This window comes from Simochromis diagramma, unplaced genomic scaffold (assembly GCF_900408965.1).
Source record: "Simochromis diagramma unplaced genomic scaffold, fSimDia1.1 OVJJ01000344.1, whole genome shotgun sequence".
NCBI classification, from domain to species: Eukaryota; Metazoa; Chordata; class Actinopteri; order Cichliformes; family Cichlidae; genus Simochromis; species Simochromis diagramma.
In genome coordinates, this window is record NW_024387375.1 from 15,581,965 (window position 1) to 15,594,882 (window position 12,918).

The 12,918-nt window shown below is 42.9% G+C and overlaps 2 protein-coding genes across 2 annotated transcripts; both read left to right on the forward strand.

The window, feature by feature from the left end:
- The first annotated feature begins 404 nt into the window (after window positions 1-404).
- rnf7 (ring finger protein 7) lies at window positions 405-1,690 on the forward strand. The gene is made up of 3 exons (XM_040009405.1): window positions 405-653; window positions 754-801; window positions 1,189-1,690. The coding sequence occupies exons 1-3, from the start codon at window positions 488-490 to the stop codon at window positions 1,305-1,307; spliced, it is 333 nt and encodes a 110-aa protein (XP_039865339.1). The 5' UTR covers window positions 405-487; the 3' UTR covers window positions 1,308-1,690.
- A 123-nt stretch (window positions 1,691-1,813) lies between these two features.
- Window positions 1,814-12,158, forward strand: grk7b (G protein-coupled receptor kinase 7b). Its single transcript, XM_040009404.1, has 4 exons — window positions 1,814-3,446; window positions 3,922-4,359; window positions 7,023-7,294; window positions 8,810-12,158. Exons 1-4 carry the CDS (start codon window positions 2,847-2,849, stop codon window positions 9,135-9,137), a joined length of 1,638 nt encoding a protein of 545 aa, XP_039865338.1. The 5' UTR covers window positions 1,814-2,846; the 3' UTR covers window positions 9,138-12,158.
- Window positions 12,159-12,918: the final 760 nt, after the last annotated feature.

The following is a 12,918-nucleotide window of genomic DNA, read 5'->3' on the forward strand; positions in this document are numbered from 1 at the left end:
ACTATTCCTGAAGACTGCTTAAAGAAATTAAAAGAAAGTTTGCCTAAGAGAGTTCAGACTGTGTTGAGAAATAAAGGTTGACTTTTAAACTCGCTAGAACTGTACTAATTCTGTTTTTGTCTTATATGCTGTTTTTTCAAATGTATTTTCTTAGAGAAATATAAAAAATGGGAGAGCCTCAAGACTTTTACACAGTATTTTAAATATACTTCTTAAGATTTAATTATGTTATGTTACCATAAAGTATTGAGGACATTCAGTATTTCAAAGATTAAACTTTTTCCTGCAAAATGAGAAACTGAAGCAGAGACTAGTCGGTGTGCGGTTCCTTTGGGACGTGGATAATTCCTGGTAAACAGTGCCCTCTTCTGTCTCTATGGAGACAAGACACATGCTAAACCTGCTAGCATTGGCGCTAGCATCACCCAGCTGTTTCATCCATTTTGTTTAGCCTAGCTAAGCTGCGTGTATTTACAGTGCGGCAGAGATGGATGACGGCGACGAGCCAGGTTTAGTCCTCTCTCACAATACTTCGTCGGGCTCCAAGTCGGGTGGGGACAAGATGTTTTCCCTGAAGAAGTGGAATGCTGTAGCTATGTGGAGCTGGGACGTTGAGTGTGACACTTGTGCCATTTGCCGAGTACAAGTAATGGGTGAGTCCGAGGAGCTAACGGAGCTAACTTGGCTACTTGTACCTTTAAAACCGAACGGCCCGGCGTGTGGAGGTACTCTAACATTGTTCTTCATTTTCAGATGCGTGTCTACGATGCCAGGCGGAAAATAAACAGGAAGACTGTGTTGGTAAGACCCTGCCAGCACTGACATATTTATTAGCAGCACAGACACTCGGCAGGTTAATCCACAAAAAAAAGAAAGAAAAAAAAAAAAGAAAAAGGAAGAAGCTAACAGTAGCTAGTTGGAGCTGTTAGACAAACTCGCTGAGCCAGGCAAAATACAAGATAATAACCTTTTACTTTCTTCTTTCTTTTAAAATATAAAGCAGAGATTTTATATGACCATTTATTAGCATTTTGATATAAATATAAGGTATCAAAGGGCACCTAATCTGATCCTTGGGGGTGCTATTTTGCATGGTAAATGCCTTTATAGGACTGTCGTGTTTTGTTTTTAGCTTATTGTAAATGGTTTTTCAATATGTGCCACTTATGCTCTGCCTTTGTGTTTCAGTTGTGTGGGGAGAATGCAACCACTCCTTCCATAACTGCTGCATGTCCCTGTGGGTGAAGCAGAACAACCGCTGCCCCCTCTGCCAGCAGGACTGGGTGGTTCAGAGAATCGGCAAATAAGCTGCACATCCAGGTGGATTACACCTGCGTGCACCCCAAAGCGGTGACAGACTTGGCAGTGATCACTGCAGAGCCTTGTGCGGAGCCGCTGACACCGCAGTTGTCCTCCTGCTTATTGATTGCATGTTTTCAGTAGTCCCGGTACCAGAGGAAGGACAAAATGAAAGCTGCACAGACTGGTTACTCATGGCGTCCTGAAGAAGATGGATGAAATATGTTGAATTGTTTGGTCACTTGTTAGCTTTACATTGGTGTCTGTGGTGGTGTTTGGCACACCTTGAATATGTGACCCTTTTCTCTTCTTTTTAAAAAAAAATAAAGACTGAAGATCTGTAATATGTGGGGGTTTTTCAGTAAGAAGTTTGAATAAACTCTGTATGATATGATATGACTCACTGAACACTTTATTAGGTTTAGATGCTTGTTATCATCATCATATCTAGGCATGTAGGTGTAGTCTGTGATCTACAGAAATTCAAACAGCATCAGAATGAGGAAGAAAGGTGAAGTGATTTTGAATGTCTCATGATTATTGGTGGCAAACAAGGTAATCTGAGTATTTCACAAAATGCTAATATTCTGGGAAGATTTCTTGATGTCAGAGGAGTTTGGTCAGACTGCAGAGTATGCAGAAGAGCATCTCTGAATGCAGGTGCTGAACCTTAAAGCAGATGGGCTACAGTGGCAGAAGACCACCACCTTCTGTCAGCTAAGAACAGGAAGTTGAAGCTCAAGTTCAAACTGGGTGATGACAAAATGTTGGGGAAAAAAAGTCCCCTGTTCAGATGAGTCTCAATTTCTGCTACAACATCCAGATGGTAGGGTCAGAATTTGGTATAAATTATAAACTGTATTCATCCAGTTTTTCATGCTATTCTGTCCATAAAGTAAAAGAGGAAACAGAAAATCCAGTCATTTATAATCTGAGGTTTTAAAAAAATTATATTCAGAATTAGTACACACATTGGTTGTTTTAAAACAAGCAGATATTAAATTGAGTCAAGGTGGCGTTTAAGTCTTCAGACGCTTTGTAAGCTGTTGGGAAAAATCAATTCCTGAGCTGCTACTGAGCCAATTATGACTCATTTAGTGAAGACTATAATAAAGTTATAATAAACCAAGTGTGCATACCAAATTGCATGCACATATAGCCTTGTCAGTGGCATTATACTCTCATGAAGAGTTCATTAACTCTACAATAACTTGTTAGGGTCCTTATCAGCCACCTCATCGTGTTATACTGGCAGCCCAATTACTGCACACAGTCACTTTGTAACTCCTAAGAATAGACCAGGATAAAGCCTCTTAAGTTCAAACCACATAAGTTGCTTTCCCCGTGTGCCACATACAAATAAACCCTTAGCCACCAACAAATCCCTAAGGACGGTGGTGCTTTTAAGGACTCAAACATGCATGGCCCAAGAAGTGAGGGATGCTCAGGATGCAGGTGCTCAGTTGAGCGTGGAACTTGCAGATGGGTTAACGTCAGCGTTTTAAGTTCATCCGCTGCCCGCTGGTGTGCCACAGGATCCATCCAGCATGGGTGACCTGCTAGGATTGGACAACTTGGTGGCCAACACCACCTACCTGAAGGCCCAGCAGATGGATCGCAACGAGCTGAGAAAACGGAGACTCTCCCTGACGCTGCCCAAGCTGAAGAAGACCTCTGCTCTCCAGGTAGCAGAGGGAGAGATGTACGAGTCACTCTGCGAGCAACAGCCTATCGGGAGCAAGCTGTTCCAGCAGTTTCTCCTGACCTCTAACGACCAGTACGCGGCTGCTGCTGAGTTTCTGGATGAGCTGAGCAAGTGGAGCTTTGCCGAAGATGAAAAAAGAGAAAAAGCCAAACAGACGATCCTCGCCAAGTTCTGCCAGTCTCAGTCTACGGGATTCCTGTCCTACTTCACCGAAGAGGATGCTGAAACATGCAAGGACTTATCAGACAGTAACTTTGATGAGGTTATTTTGGACCAGCTGAGAGAAGCCACCAGAGAGTTCCTGAAGGGAAGACCTTTCTCAGAGTACCTGAAAAGCCAGTTCTTCTACAGGTTTCTGCAGTGGAAGGAGTACGAGAGGCAGAAGATCACTGACAAATACTTTTATGAGTTCAGGACTCTTGGAAAAGGTGGCTTTGGTGAGGTGAGTGCCAAAAACATTAATGTCAGAATAAAAGTGTTTGGACAGTCAACGGATTTTCCTGCTATAGCCCAATAGCACGACTGTGTGACTCACATTAGTGAGGCAGGCTACTAACTTAAATAATCCCCCTAAATCACCTCTACAGAATAATGTTATGTCGTACAATTTATTATTGTGTATTATATTGTATCCTTTGTCTTGTCTTCCTCACTTTAATCCTAAATGGTGGCCGCCGCTCCCTGAGGCTTGTTCTGGAGGTTTCTTCCTGTTAAGAGGGAGTTTTTCCTTCCCACTGTCTCCAAGTGCTTGCTCATAGGGAATCATCTGATTGTTGGGTTTCTCTATGATATTGTCTTTATCTTACAACATAAAGCACCTTTAGGCTGTTGTGATAGCAACATGGCTAGTTTGTCCTTTAGAGCAGAAAGTAGCTCAAACATGTTTCATATTGATTTGTCATAAATTTGTCCGTCAGGTGTGCGCGGTGCAGGTGAAGCACACGGGCCAGATGTACGCCTGCAAGAAGCTGGATAAGAGGCGTTTGAAGAAGAAAGGCGGTGAGAGAATGGCTCTCGTGGAGAAGCAGATTCTGGAAAAGGTCAACAGCCTTTTTATCGTAAACCTGGCTTACGCTTACAACAGCAGACACCACCTGTGCCTGGTGATGGACCTGATGACTGGAGGAGACCTCAGGTTCCACATATACGACTTAGGGAAGAGAGGCATACGGATGGAGCGTGTGGTTTACTACACAGCCCAGATAACCAGTGGCCTCCTGCACTTGCACAACATGGGCATCGTCTACCGTGATATGAAGCCTGAAAATGTGCTGCTGGATGGTAAAGGACAATGTCGCCTGTCAGACCTCGGATTGGCTGTGGAGCTGTCCAAGGGCAAAATGATCTGCCAGAAGGTGAGTGTCTCTAGATTAGCCTTGACTTTCAGTGTCAGATATGTGCAGGATCAGAGGCTCTCTGTGGTTTGTGCAAGAGTAAGAACTTCTACTCTCCATACCAGAGAATCTCTTGTTTTATTGTCCTGCATGGCCACCCAATGCTTTGTATTATTTTTCTGCTTCACTAAGGAAATCCTCACTGACATTAACACTGAATTCTCTCACAGTGTGTTCACCTGCCATTCCAAGGAGCTTACCAGGAATAGATATATTGACTCCCAGTCCTGCTCAGGCCAACAACGAATAAGTGCACAGCCCTGTGTAACCCATGAATCTCATTAAAAGGTGCCTGACCTCATCCACGGTTGGACGCTGCGTAGCCTGAGAAATGTAAGGTAGATGGACCAGAGCCTGTTAGCATTCGCTGGCTAATCTTTGCTTTGCCAGATATGGCTTACAGGTGTCTGTCCAGGAACACAGTCAGAGGATTCACAGCAGGCCTCCACTCACTGGATGAGTCTCACAAGTGCCTATTAAAGCAGGCATGGTCACATACAGCCCACTTTGATCTGAGGTGTACAACTTGTGTTGTACAAAATGTAAAATGAAAAAAAAAGGGAAAGTAATAAGCAAGAAATATATGTTGGCAGGTGCAGGTACAGGAGGACTCAAATGCCAGTGTGTAAAAAAAGGTTTTAGGTCTAGTTTTAAAGGACTGAGTGGAGGGAGCAGATTTGACTGTGAGGGGAACGCTGTTCCACAGTTCGGGAGCAACCAAAGAGAACACCCGGTCTCGTCTGAGTGGGGTCGTCTGATCAGAAGCATTCGATCTGCTGACCAGAGAGTTTAACTACTCGTTTATTTATTTAGTTTCAATATAAGTAAAGAAGTTCAACTTCAATCACATGTCTTGGTTTTTCTACCTGAAAAAGAAACGCTGCTGTAGGAAATGAAATCTCTCTTTGGGCTTAAATTTGTAAGAAATGTGTAAGATTACAGAAAACTTTGTGGTTGTTTAATTTTTCAGACAGTCTTGTAATTTTAAAATTCAAAGCTTTAGTTCATTTACAAAAAAAATATCTCATTTTCTTTCTTTATTTACTGTGGACTGAATTTAAAAAAACTAAAAGCTGTCATTTAATTATTTAGATTAGATGAAACTTTATTAATCCCTCGGGTGGATTCCTCCGGGAAATTCAGAAATTCAGTTATTTATCGATTATTTAATTACATTTCTGCAGTAAAGATCGCAAATTTATACCCTTTTTCCAAATTTTCCAAAGCCATCCAGTGGGCCAGATTGTAGTGTTTACCAGGCCAATTCTGGTCCTTGGGCCTTACATTTGACACCCCTGCTTTAAAGGATCATCATTTTCTCTTTATCTTGTTTTGGTGCATTCTAGCATCTTCATTTTTATCTTGATGTTTTATTGTTTTTTGTTATATTCAATTAAACAGAAGCTCTATATCTTATCCAGCTTCTTCTTGTTGCAGATAACTGAAATAATTATTCAAACTATAAATGATTTGTTGGAGTAGATTATCATGTTGACGTTCATTCCCTGCTTTATAATGGTTTCAGAAAAAGGTCTTTTTTTACAGTTGTGTCTTTTGAATCTCGGACTTTAGTATTTCTGGCTATTAGAGACTGCTGTCTGTCAGCTCCACAACCAGCTCTTGAGCAAAATAATAAATGCTTAAGTGCCCTAAACCTGCATTCTGTTCAATGGCCAGCAGGGGGCAACTCCTCTGTATGCAAAGGAAGTCAGACCCACAGAAGCCTTTGACAAAATTGTAACACCTGACAAGACCGTCAGTGATGCAAATATCTCATTAGCCGATCATTAATGCATTTAGACACAGAGAGAGAGTCAATGTGACCTAGTGAAGTTCAAACTGAGCACCACAATGAACAAGAAAGGTGATGTAAATAAATTTGAATGTGGTGTGGTTGTTGGTGCCAAACAGGCTGGTCTGAGTGTTTCAAAGGCTGTTGGATCTGCTGGGATTTTCCCCACACAAACATCTGCAGGGTTTGCAGAGCATGGTCTGAAAAGAGAAAACATCCTGTTCTCAGTTCTCTGGGTGAAAATACTTTGATGATGTCAGAGTGCCCCTCCTGTCAGCTGAGACCAGGAAACTGGGGCTACAATTTGCATCAGACGAGAAAAACATTTCCTGGTCTGATGAGTGTGGATTTCTGCTGCGACAGACTTTGGTGTAAAGGACATGAAGCCTGGATCCATCCTGGCTTGTATCAACCCAGATAGCAAGGAGACGTGGTTTCAATGTTTAGTCAATATCAGGTGATTCCATTGAATCAACGATGAAATCTGACGTTGACCGAACGTCACTCTTGCACCCTTTTTTAATATTGAAACAACGTCATGTTTTGATATTGAATCACTGTTGAACAGCTTGCACACTTTGGGCCTTTAGGTGCCTACTGAGCATCATAAATTGCTAAGGAAGCAGCAATGTTTTGTCGCCTTTTGTTAATTTCCTACCGTGATTATCCATTTCCCCCCATTTCTCCCACCCCATACTACATTCACACACCTCAGCAAATGACTGACAATTCTTTGGAGCTTAATTTAGTTGAATGCCACAAAAAAATAACCCAAAAACCTGTAAACAATGAAAACCTAAATTCTCTTCTTGTGCCCTCTGTGTGTGGTCAGGCTGGTACGACTGGCTACATGGCCCCTGAGGTTCTGAAGCAGGAGTACTACCGCTACTCTGTGGACTGGTGGTCCCTGGGATGCAGCATTTATGAGATGGTGGCCGCCCGCTTGCCTTTCAGAGACTTCAGGGAGAAGGTGCAGAACGATGAGGTGACTCGCCGCACCCTGGAGGACGAGTGCAAGTTTGAACACAAATCCTTCGATGCTCCCACCAAAGATATTATCAGCCGCTTCCTCAAGAAGAGGGTGGCGCGTCGCTTTGGGTGCCAGTAAGAAAAACACTGAAAGTTTGAATGGTCTAGATGTAATGGAGCGAAGTCGCCCGGCAGCAGAAAAAGTCTCACTTCCTTTTTTTTTACTTATGAAAACATGCCGTGGCTCTTGGTGTGGTTTTTACAAGAAATGGGACCAGGAAGTCTTTAATAAACAGAAATAAATATTTCAGCATTCTGAGGAGAAACATCTCAGTGTAGGTTCTCAGCTCATGTTTGTCTTAAGCGCTTGAAACGAAGGCAGCTGGATTTCTTTTTGCTTTTTGCTTTGTCCCCTCTCATCAAACAGGCTTCCTCAGTTCTAAAAACTGTCCGACATATTTAACCCCTGCTTGTGGATTTTCCTGCGCCCGCTTATCCAACACCAAATCCAGTCAGTTTACAGAACTGAGGAAGTCTCTTGAATGAGAGGTGAAACATCTCCACGAACCAAAAGGGCCTTCATAAGAAGCACTTAAGACCATCCTGAGTAGAGATTGCTCGATTTCGACCACAAATGATAGAAAAAAGCATCAACATGAACACTGATGAAGTACTACAACCACACCAACACAAGGGGGCGCTAAATTTGTTCAAAAAGGAAATTATTACCTGAGCGAAAACGAAGGCACCGACTTGAATGTGCTTTGATTTTTATTTTGTGACTTTCAAACTTCTCTGCTTCAGTTTATTTTTATATTTTTAACTTGTCATCTTAAGTTCTCTCCAAGCATCACAACAAAGGGAGGGTGTGTCCTCGAAGCCTTTCAGAGGAACTTTGTGACCATCAGCTCTGCTTTTGGTCCTCTCCAGGAGCTCCATGTGACAAAAATGTACTTTGTGTGATTCTTTACATTCTCCAGTTATAAAAATTTGTACCCTATGAAACAAATTTCATATGTTTATATTTATATATTGGATGCATAAACATTCATGGTCAATCCTGAGTTTCCTGAGGAGCCAATGAGAAAAGTTAACAACAGAGCACGAACAGATTTGTTTGCTTTTCCTGCCAACACAGCTGGCTGATCTGCAGCTGGACCCATTTATTTTTCTACTTTTACTATTTTTAAAGCCATTCGGCTGCTCTGAGTTTTATTTGTTAGCAAAGAAGGCTATTTTTAATTCGCTTCATTTGCACAAACTTACAGAGCCGCTTATAGGTATAGCTTCATAGCGGCTCTGTAATTACATAAATGCAAGAAGAACATGTGTTTATTGTATTGACAGTGAAACTTTAGGTCACTGGAGTTACGTGTTTTCAATCATTTCAATTATTTAAACTCCTCAGTAATGTGTCACCTTCATTATAACCTCTGAGTCAAGATAAGTGCAGAAAGGTTGAAGCTGGATGGAGTGGTGTAGAACATGGGTGTAAAAATAAAAAATCAACAGAAGGGGAAGTGAGGCAGATGATTCTGAATGCGTGGCAATAACTTCTCGTCACATATTTCTGACATGTTTTGTGTTAATGGACAAGGCATTTCTCTGAATGCCTCAAAGTAACACTTCCTCTTAATCCATCACCTTTAGAGGCGATGACCCACGAAGCCACGAGTTCTTCAACAGCATCAACTTCCACCGACTGGAGGCGGGCCTGCTGGAGGCCCCCTGGGTGCCAAAGCCCAACGTGGTCTACGCCAAAGACGCGGACGAGTTCAAGGACAACTCTGACATCAAGGACGTCACGTTTGACACCAAGGATGAGAAGTTCTTCAGGGAGTTCAGCACGGGCGCAGTGTCCATGCAGTGGCAGAAGGAGATGATTGACAGCGGCGTGTTTGACGAGCTGAACAGCGCCGCGGTCATCCAACGCGACCGAGAGACTGCGTGGAAAACCAGGCTGTGCGTCCTTTTCTGAGCACACACACAGGAGGAATTTTGGACACTTGAATATGCACAGATGTCCTTAAATCGAAGTGCCTTCAATTATGTGCCTCGGAAACCTTTTTACGCGTGCCCTTTTTCCTTAACCTCAGTACATTTCCCCACATAAATAATTTCATTATGCAGCCACAGCCAAACATAATAGGACATTAGTAGCTGCAGTAAAATAAACTTGCAGTATTAATGCCCAGATGGAAAACATGCTGACATTGTGCTGCAGCTGCGGCTTTATACTTTGCCCTCTGTTCCCGGTGAGACAGCAGATCCCAGCGCCTTCATAGTTTCCATTACATCACTCGGCAATTTTTGGCAGGCAGCTGTTTACGTGTGTTTGTAAACAAGCTCCATAATGGCTGCGTGTCATCACACTAATGCGCCACCTTTCTATTAGTGGCCCACGTTTCACACGGGACCTCTGAAGAGCCCTTCTTCTTTCCCCCTCTGATGAGCTCCTGCTCAGGGTCGCGCTGATGAAGTCTCTCAGCGCACCACTGAGCGCCGCCAGACGCTCACGGAGCTCGCTCAACCTCCCGCGGCACTCATCATCATCATCCCCATTATCCCGCGCTGCTCTGGTATTTACAAGCACTGGATGACTCGTTCACTAATTTTAACGACCGAGGGAGACAAATTGTCGTACATGCACAAAGTTTTTTCCACTTGAGAACATGTTAACATAGATTTTCTGGCACCATCGAGCCAACGCCAAACCCCTTTACAGCCCCCTCAAATCACCCTTTGTTTATGCACAAACCCCTTGTTGCTGTGCTCAGTGCACAGCAACAACAACAACAAAAAGTAGGCTGTTTGAGAAAACCTTTCACACACAAGTTGCCTTTAAGGATCCATAGTTTCTCCTGATTCATGACTGAAGACTCAGGTTGAAGTAAATCAACGGACTGTTACTGCTAATCAATCGTTGCAGAGTCTACTGTAGCTTCTGCTTGGAAAACAGCAGATTTCAGGGGGGCAGGTTTGGCCTTTAGGCTACCAGAATCCCCTAGGTGTCTTATTTTTGACTTATTTTTACTTATAAACTTTTAAACAACTGCAACTTAAGAAAAGTGGTGGGCAGATCGATCCAGATATCGATATTCTAGATACCAATGCTGGTATTGGTATCTGACCGATACTGGCGCTATAGAATCGATACTTTAGTTTTTGAAAATGAAAAAATAAATTCCAAAAATGTCTGTGAATGTAATAACCAACAGAAGTTGACCCAAACTGCTTTAAAGACAGGTACAAGACAGTCTCCAAAAACATTCAGATTTAAAATACATAAAAAGCTAAAAGTTGTGTTTTGTTGTGTAAAATAATTATTGTGGAAAGTAAAAATCACAGTGATTTAGTGGTCATTAAAATGTGCTCAGAATTTCCAAATTGATGCTGATTGTTCTCATTAATAATGGCACGCTGCTCCCCTACAGAAGCTGGCTTTATAGGTTAAAAGTATTGGTACTTGGTATTAGTATATACTTAGTATTGGATCAGTACATACTACTACTGCAGTATCGCACACCAGCAAATAGAAAAAACATCACAATAACTAAACAAAAACAAAACAAATATGTTTCACAAAGCACAACGGAACAGTTTTTGGGGAGACAATAAGGTGACGGACCAGACGCGGATGTGACAAGCTAACAGTAAATAGCTAATACCAAACATGTTTCTACAGTATTACATGAATCATGTGACTAAAACTGACACGCATCACAGCTCATCTGTCACATTGTTCTGTCCCCGAAAACATTTCCGTTGTGTTTTTCTATCTGCTTCTGTTTTCTTAAGTTGCAGTGCATTTGACCTCTCAGGGCCACCGTACCTTAGTGCCAAACAATGCCAATCATGTTTTGTAATGCATTTCTGAACACAGAAATGTGCTTTTCTTGCAGTTTAGATGATATGCTCTTGTACTTTCAACAACATATTTTGGTTTGCAAGGATTTTATGGATCATCTTTTTTGCTACTGATGCTGGCAAACCTTTTTTTTAACAAGCTGTGATGAAAGAAAATAAAAGCAAATTTCCAAAAAGCTTGAGTGAAATAAAGTTATTTCCCTGTCCTCCTGCCGCTGATGATTTCTGCAAACAAGTGAGTCACAAGAGCGATGACATGTGAAGTTACAGGTCGAAAGCTACGCAGTCATTGTGATTATCCTCTTGTTGCTCATCTCACGGTTGCAGATCTCATCTGCATTTATCCAAGCAGCCCGGTGTCGATCTGAAAAACAGAGAGGCGCTTGTGTCTTCAGTTACATCATGTTGCTTTAATATTTGATTCGGATTGCTTCATCTGTCACTGTCAGCGTAACCCTCCAAAACAAAAAACAAACCCCTCAGTACGTTTAGGTAATGAGGGACACATAAACATGTGTTGTGCTAATTCCTGCGCGGGCAGGGGAGAGGCGACCTTACAGGGCGGAGAAGTGGCCCCCCCTTCACGCTCCACTGTCACGAGATTAGAGGGTGCTTCAAGATGGAAATCCAAGACGCAACCTGATCATCGTGGCTGTGAAGGCAGAGTGGGGAGTCCACTGTGGACGATGTGACGACAAGGCAAACTCGGCAGAAGGTCGCCAGGAACATGTTTTTACCAGGCGCGTACAAGCTGCTGCCAGGGTTTAGTTCCCCACGGCCCAGCGCTGTAATGCTGCCCTCCAATTCACAAACAGCACAAACAACTCTGCAACACACACACAACATGTACTATAAAACATTTGCACTCAGGCATGCAAATACACACTGGTGCACGCACCTTTCTGCATCTGTAGCACCGATTGTGCAGAAGAAGATGTGCACAGATCCCACAGAAGACTTTCACGCACTCTCTCTCTGATCCACACACACATACACACACACACAATCTTATTACCTCTGTAGAAGCAGGCGTGGGGTTTTAGAGATCAAAGCAGGACAGGGTGTAATTTGGTATCTGCGTTTGTTACATGCCCATGCTCTGGATTCACATCAAAGGCATGTGCCACACTTCAGTTCTGCCCTGGCATCCTCGGGATGGTATCACACCACTGATATCGCTGCTTTTTCCCCTTTTTTGGCTCTGCGTGCGTATGTGTGCGTGTTCTTCAAAAGGCGTAAACATGAAAATTACACCGAGCGATGTTTATATACGCACTTCTATGTGTGTGTGCGTGTGAGTGTTTGGGATAGGTGAGAAAATGGTTAAATAGCAGAGACAGAGAGGCCATTGTCTGCTGAAGGAAAGCGAGAGCCAGCCATGAGGGAGAGAATGAAGGAGGAAGAGAGCTGTCTCGTACTCAAAGCTGGTGTGAGGTCTATATTTTTAGGATTAAAGTCTGTTTTTAAATGGTTGAAATCTTTTCTTTTTCTTCCTTCTAGGCAAATTTCACGCCATTCAGCGTAACAAAAATATAGAAAAATTTGAACCGAGAATCGAGCACCAGATCAGGACCGAGATCCTCATCCCGCTGAGCTGCCAGTGTGAGCCTCACTGCTACAGCCCAGAAAGTCTTTTGCTCTTTTGGTTCACGTTCAATTTTCTAAGCTTCATTGCTTGAATTCTTAACATTTCCACAAATAAGTGAATTCGTGCTTGGCGGTCCAACAGAAACAGAGCGTGTGTGTGCATGATGTTCTTCCCCACTGAGGCCCAGTGGGTAGTTTCCATGGTGCCCAGACCTCAGACCCCTTCCAGTGCCAGGGAGTGGACAACGTCATGGACAAGGCACACACACACACACACACACACACACACACACACACACACACAC